This window comes from Hyperolius riggenbachi, chromosome 10 (assembly GCF_040937935.1).
Source record: "Hyperolius riggenbachi isolate aHypRig1 chromosome 10, aHypRig1.pri, whole genome shotgun sequence".
In the NCBI taxonomy this organism is placed as follows: Eukaryota; Metazoa; Chordata; class Amphibia; order Anura; family Hyperoliidae; genus Hyperolius; species Hyperolius riggenbachi.
The window spans coordinates 207,305,446-207,322,796 of NC_090655.1; the positions used below are offsets into that span (position 1 = coordinate 207,305,446).

At 43.9% G+C, this 17,351-nt stretch overlaps 1 protein-coding gene across 6 annotated transcripts in view; it reads left to right on the top strand.

Moving 5' to 3' along the window:
* Positions 1–7,774, top strand: part of LOC137534275 (zinc finger protein ZFP2-like) — a 43,681-nt gene extending 35,907 nt beyond the window's left edge. For all 6 annotated transcript variants that reach the window (XM_068255689.1, XM_068255691.1, XM_068255688.1 and 3 more), the window contains 2 exons: positions 2,067–2,175; positions 5,148–7,774. In XM_068255689.1, coding sequence (XP_068111790.1) covers positions 2,067–2,175; positions 5,148–6,580 — 1,542 coding nt within the window. In that variant the 3' untranslated portion in view covers positions 6,581–7,774. The remainder of the gene's footprint in view (positions 1–2,066; positions 2,176–5,147) is intronic.
* The last annotated feature ends 9,577 nt before the right edge of the window (positions 7,775–17,351 follow it).

The window sequence follows — 17,351 nt, forward strand, 5'->3', positions numbered from 1 at the left end:
CGTCTGACTCAAATTAAAATGAATCAATCCTGGATTGGAAACGACTACGCAACACTCCCGGACCCCAACCAAGTAACATGAACAATGAACATCTGTGATGGGTTAGCGTTTCCGGTCCCTGTTTATTGAACCTCTCATCTGTATTACATTTATGACTGCATGGCGACAAAACGTAAATTGCTATCCGCACGCTTCTTGTCCTCATGCAAGGCCTGGGTTGTTGTGTCTCAAAGCGTGGCCTTCTCCTCCTGCGCCACCCTCCTCCTGTTCCATCACGTGTGCTGCTGCTGGGTTAGCGTTACTGGTCCCTTTTCCTGGAACCTCTTATATGTATTACATTTATGACTGCATGCCGACAAAAAGCATGTTACCTGTGCAAAGAAAACAGACATTTCCCGCATTTAAAAGACAGTTTTCCCTTTGAAACTTTAAAATCGATTTTCTCAAAAACTATAAGCTCTTTTTGCTAATTTTTTTTCCTCTTGTACCCACTCCCAAGGTGCACATACCCTGTAAATTTGGGGTATGTAGCATGTAAGGAGGCTTTACAAAGCACAAAAGTTCGGGTCCCCATTGACTTCCATTATGTTCGGAGTTCGGCTCGAACACCCGAACATCGCGGCCATGTTCGGCCTGTTCGTCCCGAACCCGAACATCTAGGTGTTCGCCCAACACTACTCCTTATCTTCAAACAGGAACCTAAAGGGTTAAACGTCTGAAGGGCAACAGAGTAAAGCTCTTTTGTGCCTGTCTCTCTGCTCCGCTGCCTGGGGGGGGGGGGGGGGGGGGTGGAGGGGTGTAGGCTGCTTTTCTTTTAGAGAAGGTGTTAAAACCTATTAAAAGGAATAGCAGGAGACAGAGGCTGTTCCTATTGGCTCTCTGCTCCTGTCAGTCACAGGATATCGTACCCTGAAGGCATGCGGACACTGGTTTTCACTACATCAAAGCTGACGGTAATTAGGGAACCTGTCACTGGGCTTTAACGCATCTTTTAATCTTTGTGAATTGACATTTTACTGACATGTGTTAAGGTATTTACTGCAAAAGTCTGTAATTTACCTCACTGCTCGGTAATTTCAGCTTGCCATGCGGTAACAGCCTTAGTGGATTAACATTTCACTAAATGCTCAGTAAAATCAGCGGTCTTTTGCATTACCGCATGCATTAATGCTTTGTGAATGCTGGCCTACGTGGTAAAGCAAGTAAGATGTTCTGTCAGTAATTAACAATCAGCCATTGAGTAAAAGGCAAAGGAGCCAGCCAATAGGAGAAGCCACACTGGTCAACTACTCACCCCATTGGTACCAAAGTGCTGCTGGGAGGGACATCAGAAAATAGATGTTGGAGCAGGGCACATTCTTTCCCCTGTAACCCTTTAGATGTGAACAGGTCAAGCCTAATAGAGAAAATCAGAGAGACTAGAGGTGGCATGTGGATCTAAAGGGACACCGGAGATGCCTTTTACTGTTGTACACTGTTACAGGACAGGACAGCAGCTTGCAAAGGAAAGGCTCATGTTTTAGGCAGACCACCTGAAGAATCATCTAGACTCTGGCCAGAAGTGGGAGAACATCACCATAGCTAAACACAGCTTGATCCCAGGACCTACTCAATATCTGGTTAGACTTCTACTCTTTACCGAACAGGTCTTAGTGAATTGTCATGCAGTTTTTTGGCAATTTACCAAACTATTACCGCATGTGTGAAAATTTTTGTGAATTTGGGAAAAAAAGTGTATAATATAGAGACCTCCACGAAAATCCATATCCGAACCCAAATCCAGGGAGGAGATTCAGTAGGGAGAAAGCCCCATAAACTGAACATCGCTTCTAACATCCTCAGGAAGGTGGAGATGTGGCTCCCAGCCCACCCACCTTGTCATTACTTGCAGCCTCTGCACAAGTAGCAATACCCATAATGCTTTACTTCAGGAGAGTGGGCATAGGTAGAAGACTTTTAGCTTCCAGTTGGCCCACTACCCAGAATCCTAGTATTTGTTTATAACTTAACTGATTATATTAGCATTAGTTTATAAAATTCACTCTTTGTCTTTTTATGTTGTTTAGGATGAAAATCTGATTGTTGTTAAAGTTGAAGTTGATGATGAAGAAGAGGCTTATACAAGGAGTGACGAGCCATACAAGGAAGAAGAAATTCCCTCAGAGATTAGCACAGGTGAGGAATAAACACCAGCTACAGAAGAGGATCAAGCATCTCCTTATTTGACATAACTCATGGTTTAGCTCTCCTTATTTGTTTATCTCATCCATTTGCACTCCTTACAGTTAAGGTGAAAAATAAGTAATCTTTGTGAATCAACCCCTATGTTAATTAACATAGTAGCAGCCGCTAGTGAAGTATCTCGGTTGCAGGACTGCCCACATTTAAAGTTACACACGTTGCTATGTAAGCACTGCGCGTAACCAAGGAAGGCACGCTCCTTACATAGCAGCGAGTGAGCGCTGCTATGTAAGGCAGGGAAAGCGGATGCTCATTCACATTAAGCTGCGCTGCTGTAGCAGCACAAGTTAATGAATCAAGCCCTATGTCTGCTTCTCACCCCTGCTCTTTCAAAAACATCTAATTTTATAGGGGAACATGTGAGTTACAACATGCAGCCTCCACAAACATCTGTTTGTGACTGCAGGACACACAGTACTCATGGGTCCACCTACATCAAGGCGCTAGGAAAACACTTTCAATTAGTGTCACCCCAAACAATTTTTAGGAATTATTTTGAGCAAATATTTAGGAACAATGTTTTTTAGACAGGTAAGCAGCACCTTGCTGCAGGAGCTTTCTTAGAGATTCCTGCTAGAAAAAAGGCATTGGAGAAGGGTGATCAGTGCTGTCAAACCCCCATACAGGGACACAAACACTGGTGCACATGACAGATGGGGGCCCCTGGCTCTGCCACCGCATGTGATACCAAGAGGGGGAGTGCAGGTGAGCCCCGGTACTCCCACCACCAGGGGATTCACCCACACTGCCTCTATCTAAATGCTGAATGCAAAACACACAAGCAAATGGTCACTCCCCGCCAGCAAACTGCCATTTTATATGGTCTACAGACAGCCTGTCAGCCAATCAAGTGTAATCTGGAAATCAAGTAATCTAGCAGGCATTGCATAACTTCAGCTAAATTCAGGTGAGAAGATTAGGTCAGACATAACCATAGGCTTTGTCACCAGCAGGGGGCACTACATGCAGGTATACCATCTCAATGCCGTCCTCCCTAACCACTTACCCGCATCTGCATACTGGAAGCTGCTAAAAATATTTTTTTAAACACATGACACAGGTGAACATGACAGAAGAGGGAACCAAGGCTCTGCCACCACCCGGGACACCAAAATCCCCATGCGACACAAAGAGGGGGAGGGCAGGTGAGCTCCACTACCACCACTAGGGTATTCACCCACACTGCCTCTACCTAAATGCTAAATGCAAAACACACGAGAAGCAAATGGTCACTCCCAGCCAGCAATCTGCCATTTTATATGGTCCACAAATGGGGGCAAGAGATGTTGGGGGACATAATCACAATTACGCTTTGCTTTATTAGGTTGTCCCTTATTCAATTCACCTTTTCTCCTACAATTTCACCCAGGTGAAATTTTTACACCTTATCAATAAAATGCCTTTTAAGCCACGAGCAAGCAAGAAAAAAGTCAGAATAATTTTGACAGTACTTTCCCACCTACTTTTTGGAACATTTTCAATTGCATAGTGCTAAAAAAATGTGAACAGACTATGGCCCTGACATCACACTGTGGGAGGGGTTTTACCCCAATATCAGCCATACAGATGTCCCTAATGATCTAGTTGAGAAAAGGCAAAGGTTTGTTGTGGGACAAGAAGGTACAGTATTTACTACTGATTGAGAGGAAGTTCAATCCTGGGTTAAAATAAACATAAAGCAAGGAAACTCGCTTCAGGTTTAATAGTTACCTATGAAGAGGGAAGGCTCTGGATCTTATAGAGCCTCACAGTCCTCTCTCAGTCTCATGGTCCCCCTGATGTCCCCCAGCTGTGTGTCCCAACAGCTGATGTCCCAACAGCTGCGTGTTTGGCCCTTTGGAAGTACTCAGGTCTCCAAGTAGTTTTGAAGTTGAACAGATTCGCACTATGTGTGTGTCTGTGCTGCTCGACTTTGGAGGTACTCAAAGACCCGGGTAATTTTGAATCCTTCAGAGGAGACCCAAAGGCTTCTTTGTCATTATAGTCAGATTGCTGCAACAGGGGGCCTGGCGGTGGAACAAGGGGTCGCAGAGATGTATGGGAAGGCTATATGGGATCCTGAGCCTTCCCTCTTCTTAGGTAAGTATGCTCCTTTTTTTTGGGCCTGCTACAGGTATTTTTTTAATGTTCTTCTTTAACCTCTTGTGATAAGATAAAAGAGAGCGTTCTTTTGATATTTTGGTGTTTTTGAAACAGTACTGTGATTAGTGGTTAATGAAATAAACGTGCAGGGCATCACTTATCGCTTTGCAGGTTTCTCATTGCAGAGCTTTGTGGTAGTTTACTGCTGGCTGATTGGTTATTCTTGCTTTCAGTACACTGCTTGCAGATAGAGTCACAGTACGCTAATGGTGACTTAAGTCTTTGTTAGCACAAGGGTCAGGAAAAGCACTACAAACAAGCAAAGAAAGAATTCCAAACTTTTACCGGATGTAAATGACAGATTTGTCCGACTCATGTGGACATCTCTGCAGCTGTGAAATGCAGGTTATAACCAGGGATGAGCTCCGGATGAAATTTGAACGGGTTTAATTTGGATTTCATTCAGGTAGTTATTGCATCTGATGGGGTGGGTGAGCAGGGGTTAAACTTACCCAGCAGCTGTCTTCTTTAATCCCACATCGCAGCTCACGTTGCGTCCCAAGCACCATTCACGTGACTACCACGCTTCCTTTCGGGTTGAAGGAGAAAGCGTAGTAGTCACGTGACCCGGCTTGGAATGCTCCGTGAGACGCGACGTGGGATGCATTAAAGAAGACAGAGGCCAGGTATGTTAGCCCCCGTTCACCCGCCCCATCATCTGCACTAATTATCTGGATGAAATCCGAATGAAACTCATCCCTGGTTATAGATTCACCCATTATTTCATTCTGTTTCCTTTCTTATATATTTACTCTGTCTTGTAGAGAGACAAGAAAACCCGAATAGCTTGGAGAAACATCTTATGCCTTCAGATGGTGAAACGGAAGAGGATGACATCACATGCTATTGTTCCTATGAAGACATTGCATGCAATTCATCGGAAAGACACACCATTAGCCCAAAACTCCACCCTTTACATCCCAATCCAAATCTAACATCAGATCTCTCTACACATGGTAGACATTCTCGTGAACATTCCCCTCCCGTCAGCCATCGTGCAGCTCATAAAGGAGGTAAAACATTCCCATGTTCTGATTGTGGGAGAGGTTTTACTGAGAGAGCAGGACTCCTCAAACACAGGAGAAGACAAAGACATACAGCCAAGAAGCCGTATTCCTGTTCTGAGTGTGGGAAACACTTCATGTGTCAGTCATCTCTTATTATCCATGAAAATGTTCACACAGGGCAGAAATTATACACCTGCTCTACCTGTGGAAAATGTTATCCCAGGAAATCATCTCTCATAAAACATGAAAGAACTCACACGGGAGAGAAACCGTTTATGTGTAATGAATGCGACAAGAGTTTCTATTGGAACAATCAACTCGTTAGACACCAGAGAACTCACACTGGGGAGAAGCCCTACATGTGTACAGAGTGTGGGAAACATTTTTCCCAGAGACCAATGCTGGAGATACACGAGAGAACTCACACTGGAGTGAAGCCGTATTTTTGCACTGAATGTGGGAAATGTTTTGCCCAAAACGGAAGTCTCTTAGCACATAAGAGAACCCACACAGGTGAAAAGCCATATTCCTGCTCCGAATGTGGTAAACGTTTTGCTCAAAAATCGAATCTTGCAAAGCATAACCAAGTCCATACGGGGGAGAAACCATATTCCTGTCCTGTCTGTGGGAGACATTTTGGTCAATTGTCTGCTCTTGTTAACCACCAACAAACTCACCTGTCTGACAGTCCACATGACATATCTATTTCTGAGGGGACAGAACTGAGTTCACACTACAGAAGCCAAATAAGGGTGAAGCCATTTTCATGTTCTGACTGTGGGAAATGTTTTCCCAGAAAATCAAGTCTCATCAGACACATAAGAACTCATACAGGAGAGAAGCCATTTTCCTGTACGGAATGTGGCAAAAGATTTCCTACCAAAGACCAGCTTGTCTGGCACCGACGCACCCACACAGGAGAGAAACCGTATTCATGTTCAGAGTGTGGGAAATGTTTTTCCATGAAAGGACATCTTAATCTCCATCGGAGGACTCACACAGGAGAAAAACCATATTCCTGTTCCCAATGCGGAAAAGGATTTTCCTCCAAAACCAATGTTAATTTACATAAGAGGACTCATGCTGGAGAGAAGCCAGTTCCATGTTCAGAGAATGATAAAGGTGTTCCTCAAAATACTAATCTTATAAGACATGAAAACACTAACAAAGCAGAAAAGCCGTGTCCATGACATTAGTGCTGAACTATTTTTTTTTATCTAATGTCCTGCATGTTGGAGATGTTGTTTTCATGTTCCATGTGCAGGAAAACCAACTTATCAGATAAACCATTTTCCTGTTCTGAATGTTAGAAATAGTTTCTATGTGAATAGTTTTCTACCCAGCAGAGAATGCATATCTGGGTCCACAATCAGAAACAACAGAAGGAGGTTGGCACTAGATGCACCTAGCAGAGAATGCATATCTGAGTGCAGAGCGTGGGGTGTTTTTCTGATGGGCAGGGTCTTGCTAAACTTGTAGGAAGCTGCACCACTAATATACAAACACGTTTAGAAGTCTGAAATGAATACTGCTTCTGTTTTGAGACAAGTTAAAGGACAACTGAAGTGAGAAGACTATGGAGACTGACATATGTATTTCCTTTTAAACAATACCAGTTGCCTGGCATCCTGCTGGTCTATTTGGCTTCAGTAGTGTCTGAATAACACCAGAAACAAGCATGCAGCTAATCTTGTCAGATCTGACAATAATGCCAGAACACCTGATCTGCTGCATGCTTGTTCAGGGTCTGTGGCTAAAAGTATTAGGCAGAGAACACACTTAGCAGAATCGTATGCGTTTTCCTCATAGTACATAGTGGAAAAGGCAAGTGATTCTGTTATGTGTCCCTGCCCTAGAGGCAGAGGATCAGCAGGTTACCCAGGCATCTGGTATTGCTTAAAAGGAAATAAAATGGCAGGCTCCATATACCTATCACTACAGTGGTCCTTTAAAGCAAACGCGTGAGGAAAAAAAGCTTTAAAAGTCACATACTTGCCTAAGTATTGGAAAGTGCTAGTAAAACAAAAAGGAACAAACAAGAGCCCCTGATGGTATAGTATATTAGAACAAGTGTCCAATTATGTTAAACAAAAATTATACTCACAAAGCTGGGTAACCAAGGCAACCACTGTGTAGGCAGGTGGGGGCAACAAACCCCACTCGGGTTAAGATGTCTCTCTGTAGATTAGGAAAATAAGTAGGGGTAACACCGCTCTACCAAGGGTTGACTTTTAATACTATAACGATTTGTAACAGAGGTGCCACAGTAGGTTAAAATACATTTAAGGCGGGAAGAAGAGATGGACTTAACACCCTAATGCCTCTTGCACACTACATGCGATTCCGATTTTTTTATATGTACGATTTTGGATTCCGATTAGAAATCTTAGCAGCATATAGTACGTTTTTTAATCGGAATCCAAAATTGGATCAGATAAAAAAATCAGAAGCGCATGTAGTGTGCAAGAGGCCTAAATAGGACTAGTCATAAATAGGACTAGGCCTAAACAGATAGTATTCCAATAAAAGATCTTTATTCGTGTACTCCTATATGGAGTATTGGGAAGATCCCAGATCCTCCACAAGCTCACTGCTGGCTGCCCAGGACCCTCTTCTCCGTCTCCCTTCCACGTATGAGTGCATCCGTACTGGGTATGTGCAAGTACAGCCCTTGCATACCCGATAAAACAAAGATACTCCTGCACAGAGGAAAAGTCTGTGTCCTGCTGGGCATGTGCGGTCCTTACTCGTGCATGTGCAGTATGGATGTGCTCTGTGGTCTCGTTTCCACCTTCGCAATTATGGCCGCTTTTTTGGCAATGCGCGGTTATGCAATCTATTGAGACATTGCAGTTCTCCACAGAATTGCGAGGCATGGTTGTTTGTGTTTGTGATCCTATTCACTGCAAACGAATTGGATTGCAACTGCATCAGGGAAAATTGCGGAGCAACAGCGGCCGTCTGCGTTGTCTGCAATGTATCAATGAAAACGGCCTTACACAGATGGGAGCATTATGCTCCGAGCATGGCCATGGCAGCATATGTTTAGAGGGACCAGTTTGATGAGGGTTGGGAAGCCTCTGAACTATCCAGATACTTCCCACTGAGGTAAATCTTTATTTTTTACTCCATTACTTGCTTTAGGTTAGCTTTAAAGCAGGGCCTGTTCAAATTACAATGGGAACCAAGGACAAAGGTAACCTGGGCCCCTCTCACAGCAAATTCAGCCCGGGGGGCCCCGAGTCTTGCTCACTACGGCCCTTGCATGATTTGTGGCAGCACTGTAACTCCTGGCAAGCTTCTCTCTTCCTGCTTCCTATCTTCATCCCTGCTGCCTGCATCCTCCCAGTGGCCTGGCGCGAGTTATGTGTAATGGCGTGATGGTTCAAGGAGAAGAGGTAGCCAGTGAGTAAGAAGACAGACAATGGAATTGATCAGTGCACCGCGACAGGTGAATTGCAGTCCTCCCAGAAACAGTGCAGAGGCCTCAGGGAACACAAGAGGGGGAGACCTGGGGGGTCTGGCAGAGTGTGGGGGGGAGCAGCGCTCAGGGGCCCTGGGACAATTGCCGCCTCTGCCTTAAAGTGAATCTGAAGTAATTTTACCTAAGGAAAGGGACAGCTCTGGGTCCTAATGAGCCTTCCCGTTCCTCTCACAGTACCTGCGTTCCAGCGCTGGATGGCCCGTTCAAATCTCCCGCTGCGGGAGGCTTCAGCAGTCTCCGGGAGCCAGAGTGCTCCTGAAGACAGGCGGCTCTGTACTGTGAGTGCGCGAGCCTGCGCAGTACAGAGCAGACCTTCTTTGGGAGCACTCGGGCTCCCGGAAACTGCCGAAGCCTCCCGCAGCGGGAGAGAGCAGTCAGAGACTGCTAATGGGGAATCCAGCACTAAACATTTTTTACTTGCTTCTGACTCCCTATAATGGTAGCAACAGTCCTGCTTCCAAGTCCTAGTTCAGCTTCATGTTTTATTTTATGATTTGCAATAAAGAAAGGTTTGTGCATTGCATCAACTATTTTACATTTTTTTTTAATTAATTCAAAAGGTCATAGTTTATTATCTGACTTGCTGGGTTTGCAAAACTGTCTTTCTGTGTGAATATCAGATGCAGCTTGGTTATGAAATACGGGAGGAAATGGGCTGGGTGATTTGCTTCGTGCTGGGGGAAGGAGCCCCTGCTCTTCTTGCAGTAAGGAGCTACTGGATGCAGCCTGCAAAAAGCCTGACAGGTACTTTCAGTATATGTATTGCAAAAACTACAGATGTGCTAGGCATAAAACTTTGTGTATTGCCAACCAATACACGTTTACTATCTTATGTATTAAAAAAATTGGAGGCTCTTCAAATGGAGTTTTTTTTTCTACTTAGGGCCAGAGGGACTCTCTCAAAAATTTACGCATTATTGAATAGTACTGGAGAACCGGCTGCTTCAGTGCAGGCTGGATGGGAAAAGGACCTTGGAAAAACATTTACAGTAGAACAGTGGAAGAGAATAACTAAATGGGCAAGTAAGTCATCTACTTCCACAAGGGGTCAGGAAGCAGGATATAAGATATTTGTGAGGTGGTATCTTACACCAGTAAGGTTGAATAGGATCTTCCCAGGTACTTCAGCACTTTGCTGGAGGTGTGGAGAGGGAGAGCATATTTTCTGGGGGTGTAAAAAGATACGGGTATTCTGGGAAATAGTTAAAAAATACATCCTGCAAATAACAGGGGAAGAACCCCCAGAGGATCCTGCTTTATTCTTGCTGCACTGCAATGAGTGGCCATTGAAAAAATACGAGAGGTCTCTGACGAGATTTCTGGTTAATGCAGCTAAAGCCCTCATAGCAAGGCACTGGAAATCAACTCAGAGCCCGGCAGTTTGGGAATGGTTTGTAGAAATAGAAGAAGTGTGGAAGATGGAGGAACTAACTAGCTTTGTACATGGAGATTGTGAGGAAACGCGGAAAAGCCGCCGCAAGGGCTCAGAGTGAGGCGGCTGTTTCCGCGTCCAACATGGCGGCACAACGCGGAGAAACCGCCGCATGCCGCATGGACAGAGCGGTGGAGTCCGCGTTGGAGGCGGCAGATTGCACGGATGGCAGAGCAACTGACAGTGCAGCCGGACGCGGGGAAACCGCCGCTCCCTTAGAGAGCGGGGCGGCGGTCCCCGCGCTTGAATCAAGGGTTACATTGCAAGACATGTCTGGTGTGGCTGGGACTGCTAGTCCACACAGATTCAGAAGGACGCGCGTGCGCGCGCTGAGATGCAGAGCTTATATGACAGCCAGAAAAGGGTCAGCTGACCAACATTTTCACCACTTGCCATTGGTCCAGCACTTAAGGGAGGCGCTGGAGAGCACCTTACTATATATACTGGGTGCTGGGCATTCTCTGGTTGTCTGCCGTTGCGATCACAACGTGGTAGCACTCAGACCTTGTCTGTATCTGTGTTCTAGCATAGTTTCCAAAGGTGTTGACATCAAGGCGTTCACACCTTAGCATTAGGAACATTGCATTGTATTATTTGTTATGACCTTCCGCCTGTCTGACTATCCCTCTGAACTCTGATCTTGTACCTTGCTATTTCTGATATCCTGTTGCCAAACTCTGCTCGTTCTTGGACTCTGTATTTGCATCCTGATTCTGTACTGTGCTATTTCTAATATCCTGTTGCCAGACTCTGCTCGTTCCTGGACTCTGTACTTGCATCCTGATTCTGTACTTTATCTGTCTGTGTGTTAACGACCTGGCTAGCCGACCTCGAAAACTGGCCTTACTGTTAGAGGCAGTTCCCAGACCTGTTAGTGACACCCTCCCTCTCGGGTGTCACTCACGCTCTGACCTTCCTATCCTCAGCCTAGCTCCTCCCTCCTGGAGAGTCTAGGCCATAGGAAGGAACATACTTCTGGAGAAGAACTCAAAGTATACTGTTGCATAAACACTCACTTGTTCTCCCTGGTGTCCAGAGGTTAGTAGATATATCTGATTATCGGTGAAACTGCAGATCACCAATAATCGGGTATATTCTGTATACCTGGTGAGACTGCAGTTCACCGGTAATCAGATCCTCTCTGTGTTACACCGATCGTTACAGAGATATAGAGAGACATGAAGAGAGATGGAAGCAATGGCTGGAATTTAAAAACTCAGATGATTACAAAAAAATGAGGGGGGAGACGAAATAGACGAGAGACCCCTGAAGCGACAAGGGATAAAGGATGTTGTGTAGAAAAGAAAAAAGGAAGTGTAATAGACTGACCCAAGGGGGGAGGGGAGTGAATGGGAGGTAGATGGTGTGAGTTGGAAGGAGTGAGTGAGTTTGATTGGGAATTTAGAAGGTGGGTGAATTTATGAGATAAATACAAGACCGCTAGTGTTATAGCGGATATAAGGGATATTTTTTAGAAAGTAATATGGTGAGGAAATGTCTCTAGCTTCAAAGGAGATAATATTACTTAGTTTGTATGGGGGGAAAGGGGAAAGAAAGATAATTATTAGTGGGTCTTGTAGTTTGTTATATTATATATATATTTATATGATGATTGTATTTTGGAAAAATATGAAATAAAGATAATTAAAAAAAAAAAAATTGGAGGCTGGATGTGAACTTTAATCCAGTCTTTATTCTAGGTCCAAATCTACCTTTTTCATGCTCTATGTGTGTGTGTGTGGAGGGGGGAAGGGGTGGATGATTCCTGCTTGCTGTGCGTTGGGGAGCGGTGGGGTCTTCACCTTCTTGCACTATTGTGAGATGACCGGTCAATCAGGAGGGGTAGGGCAGGACCAGCATGCTTACTCTAGTGCCACCCTGCAATGCATGCCTACCGACATATTATGTCATTATGCGGTGCGGTACAGTGTGGTGTCAGAGGAGATCCGACACGTTAATCAGAGGGGCCTGGCGACACGTCAGACTACATCAGACAGCAGTGCTCCTTACCGGGCATAGCCTGACACCAGGAACTGGGGAGAACACTCCATTGTCAGACCAGCAGTGGAGTGGAAACCTCTTACCTCACAATTCCATCTCCACAGATGATGATGACAACTTCCCATTTCGGGATGTTTCTTTCATCACACTAATGCTGGCCAGACACAAATCATATTTTACCAAAAAATTTTCAATCCGATCAGTATTTTTGAAAGTCGGAGCTTGATTGATCATGTGTGTCCACAAGCCTAGGACCACAAATAACATGAATTCTCAATTCCATGTCAAACGATCAAAATCTTCCAACTCCGCACAGTCTGACCGTCAGTCTTCAAAAAGCAGAGCATTAGGCAAGGTTCCAGTGGTGTCCCCAGCTTCAAAAATTTTTTGGAGGGGGAGGGCACGATTTCTGGCTGGTGGGGCCTATTTGGGTTATCAAAAGCAATGTTTGTATGGCGAGCTTTAGATTTTTTTTTTTGCCTGACTAGTTCAGCAATTATAGGAACCAAATGTAAGCATCACAAACAGAACTCTTTTGAGCAGAGCAGGTTGTCCAAATGATGGTGCTATTGTGGAAGAAAAGTTACCTACAGATGTACTTGGCTGGCATACTTTAATCCTAACTTGCTACCAAGCTGCTCCTGTGTGGACAGGTCACAGACAAATCATACCAGCCCCCATCCTGTGTCTGATAACTTTACAGGCAAGGGGAGGGGAAAGAGACAGGAGAGAGAGAAACACTGTGTGTGTGTGCGTGTAATTCCTTATGTTAGTGGCTAGGCATTGCAAGTGACTAGAGCTTGTATTTTACAGACAGGAAGTTTTGAATCAGGATTATTGGCTAATTTAAAGAAAAACAGTAAGCTTTCAGCTTGTTAGCCTTCTACAGACTCTATTCCTGTTGACTGACTATTTTAGTACATCAGAAGGAGGTAGAGATATGTGTTTTGCAAATAGAAGTGTCATCCAGATTCATTGATTACAAAGAATCTTGCAAGAATTGTGAGGTATTTATGGCAAATAGATAAGACCCTTGGTTTACTTAACGCCTACTTACAGGTGAAACTTAAACAATTACAATATTGTGCAAAAGTCCATTTATTTCAGTAATTAAACTTAAAGTGAACCTCCAGACTAAAAATCTACTCAGCAGAACTGAAAAGGCTTGGTGTTTCTTTAACAGTTTCACAGCATCAGAACTTTGTTTTTCTTATAGAAGTCTCATTTTTAGCTGCATTTTTAGCTAAGCTCCGCCCTATCAAAGAAAACTGCCCAGGCTTTTTTCCCCTGATGCTGTGCAAAGCATGATGGGATTTCCTATGTTGTTGTTCACGTTGCCTAGCAACTGGGAGGAGTGATCAGGACACAGGATAGTTGGAACTGTGTCTCATGCTCCCTGTCACCTTCTTTCAACCAAAAAGATGGCTGCCCTTATGAAATCACAAACCTTTGCCTGTTCTTTTAAAACAGGGTGGGTAAGAGATTATATTACCTATCTATTTTAATTAACATAACTAATGTAACTTAATGACAGTATGTTTGTTTAGGCTAAAGTTCCTCTTTAAAAGGTGAAATATATGAAATAGACTCTTTACATGTAGACCTTCCAAATGCAAAACCCCGTTCCAAATGCTTTGCATGTGCCACATCTCTCCTATACTTCCTCCTCCAGAATGTGAAGGAAGAGTATTAGGGAGATGGAAAGTGACGTGGAGTGCATTGGCCAGAGGTGGCAACAAGGGTGTGTCCCACATATGTAAAGTTTCTGGTTTTGTTCAGCACTCCAAATTCATAAGCTCCTCCCTATGTAGGAGCAATGAAACATGTTTTAAAACAGAAAAATGTAAAGTTTCTGGTTTTATTTGTTATGATCATGTCTGCAGCGTTTACTGCTGGCTGCAGTGGTATTGTAACCCAAGCAGTTCTGATGTTATTACATGCATTTTCTTGCATAGTTTGTTTTGCACTTAAACTAGTTGCTGATTCCATCTGCAGTCACTCTGAAATTAATGACAGTTTAACATGCTCTTGTGTAAACAAACATTGTCTGCTGCAGTGGAGGGGCAGTCCCTTTCCTGCAGGCTGCATATCATTGTCTGCCTTTTCCTGCTATCAGCCTGTGATTAATTACCATTCACTTGTGTGGGAATCTGCAGGTCTGCTCCCATTGGATGACCTCAGTATAAAGAACTGCTTCCTGCAATGTCTCATGGGCTACCATAGTCTCAGATCCTGTCTGTTACTCTGCCCGTGCCCCACCTCGTTCCTAGTCCGTGTGGACTGCGCTGACTCCTGCGAAGGGGTCAGCGAGTCCTCCTAGTTCTGCTCTTGTTCTAGAAGTTGTTACTTTGCTTGTCTTGTGTCATATATTGGTTCATCGCCAATATATACGCATACTTGCACGTTTATTATTTTCCTTGTATTCGTGTTACGTTGATACATCAGTGTCGCTGATATATACGTACACGAACTGTTTATATCCTGTATTCCGTTAGTCAGCGTTCTAGCACGCTGAGCTAGTTATCCTGTTCCTGGTCCTGTTTGTGGATTGCGTTCATCTCTGCGAAGAGATAGCGAATCCTTCTGAGTCCTGTTCCCTGTATTACTCTAGTCTTAGTCAGAGTTCCTGCTTATGTCATATATCGGTTCATTGCCGATATATACATATGTTAGTCAGACGTTACAAATAGTTTCATTGATAGCTGTAATTGTAATACGCTAGGAAATCATACTTATTGTATATTTATCTGTGTTACGTTCATCTATCTTGATCCTGCTATTTTCTGACTATCCTGTCCTGTCTTTGTGAGGCACGCCATTGCTGCAAACGCATTGGCTGCCTCATTCCAGTCTGTGTTATTGTGGACGCTTGCTGTCACTAAGTAGTGGCTAGTTTAGCAAGCGTTCATTCTGTCTACCTGTCCTGATCTCCTCAGTTCTGGTTTATGCGCTCAGCGCTACCTTGCGCTGAGACGTTATCGCAAAAGTATTGTTTGTGGCTGTCGGATCTGCACCGGCTCTGTGCGCCACAATCTCCTGTTGGAGTCAGTCCTCCCCTCCACTAAACTGGGGATATCCTGATTCCTTGTGCTGGTGTGTGTACCTCCTTCACGTCAGCTTATGCATCACGAGCTGACCGTGGAGAATACACCTCCAAGCGTGACATTATGGTAGCCCCATTACCAATCCCTATTGTGGGGGGAATTTCCAGAAATTATGACACTGTTTGTCAGGGGTCCTGCTCTTTTAAAAAATTTGAAAAGCTTGGTCCTGAAGTTACAGACAAATTTATATCAGAATTGGTTAAAGTTCTGGCCAATCCCGACTTTCGGGCTTCTGCAATTTCTACCGGGTCTGATTGGATCGTTTGTGCTCTTTTTAAGGGCAAACTTTTCTATTGGGCAATCGATGTCTTAGATCACACTCAGTTTAGACAAAGTCCTTTGCAATTTATAGCTTTTGTAATTCACAATTGGTTGCGCATAGATCCATTGCCTTTTCCTCTTAATGAACTCCTGGCAGCAGGCCAATCAGCTGCTCCTTCAATTGCTTGCAAGAATGAGCAGCAAGCAGAAAGTGTTACTGATAATTTTCCTGCAGCTTTGAATAAATCACCAAAAACAGCAAGGTCAAAGGCAAAACGCAAACGTTCTAAGAAACGTGTCCAATCTGCAGAATCGTTATGTTTAGCGACTGCGCATCAGACCTGCAATGAGATTCTGCCATTAACAGATAATGAAATGCAATTGTCTTTCAGGGGAGTTAAATGGACTTATGAGACTACTAATGAACTTTCATCACTGGCTAGGGAAAATAAAGATTTTTGTTTAAAAGAATTATCTGAGTATGATTATGAGGATATATTACAGAGTATTGAACAAATCAATCTATTCGTGCAGCAAGAAAAATTGGCATACACTACAGTCCAACACTTGCTACAGGTATTGGAAATCCTTAGGAATAAGAAATCTGCCAATCGCCTGTTAAATAATCCAATGTATGTTTCTGCCAAAACCACATTTGCAAACTGTGATCTGCCTGTTAAGTATGCTTGGAACCCTCCATTTGAGAAAGGAGAGATGGAAGCTCTGGTCGATGAATGGAAGAATGATTCAAGTTCATTTTGTCAATATTACAGTGCAAAAAGTGAATTAGTATTGAATGCATGCATTAAGTCTGCCTATAACCTAATAAAGACTGGTGTGTGTGGGTATGACCTTGTGGCTCCATTGATCGATGTGTGGAAAATGATTTTGGACGATTTTTATGCGATTCAATCAGTTGATACCAGGGAAGACACACTGTCAATTGGAGACTGTCCCACTTCTCCAGTTACTGAGTCCCTGCCATGTCTTGTGAATGTTCCTGTAACTCCACCCTGTACCATGGATAACTCAGTGTTACTTCCCAGTAAAACAAAAGCCACTGATACTTTCTTAACTTTGCCCTGCACAAATTTCTCAGCAGAGAATCCAGAGGTCCTACTGACTTCTGAGTCCAGCCTAGCCAGTACTCATGAGTCTTTGTTCAGTAAAACAGACACCAGAAAAATCTTGCCTGTCTCTGCAAACACTTCTGCAGAAATTACCTGTGTTAATAAAGTTCAACTCCTGTCTGATCCAGCAGATGCCAATAGATGCACTACATCAGTTTCCGAGTCCCAGCAATCCTGTCCAGAAACCTCAGAACCCCAGCATCTGAATTTTCCAATTTCACAATTGAATGGTGATTCAGATGCGCAAACATTGTGTTTTGATCTTCCTGTTTCTACACCTCACTCTAGTTTCATGAATAACTCAGAGCGTATGCTATGTGAATCCGAAATCGCAGAATTATTACTGTGTTCAGAAAATGTTCCAGTGAACTTGCCCTGTACCATGAATTGTGCAGTAGATCTCTCCAATGAAACTCAGGTCACAGAATCATTATGCTGTCCAGCAGGTGCTTCCATGGTTTTGCCTTGCAATATGGACTGTTCAGTGATCCTGTCCAGTGAAGCTGTGGTCACAGAGTCTTATGCTTCACCCAGTACTTTGGATACTTC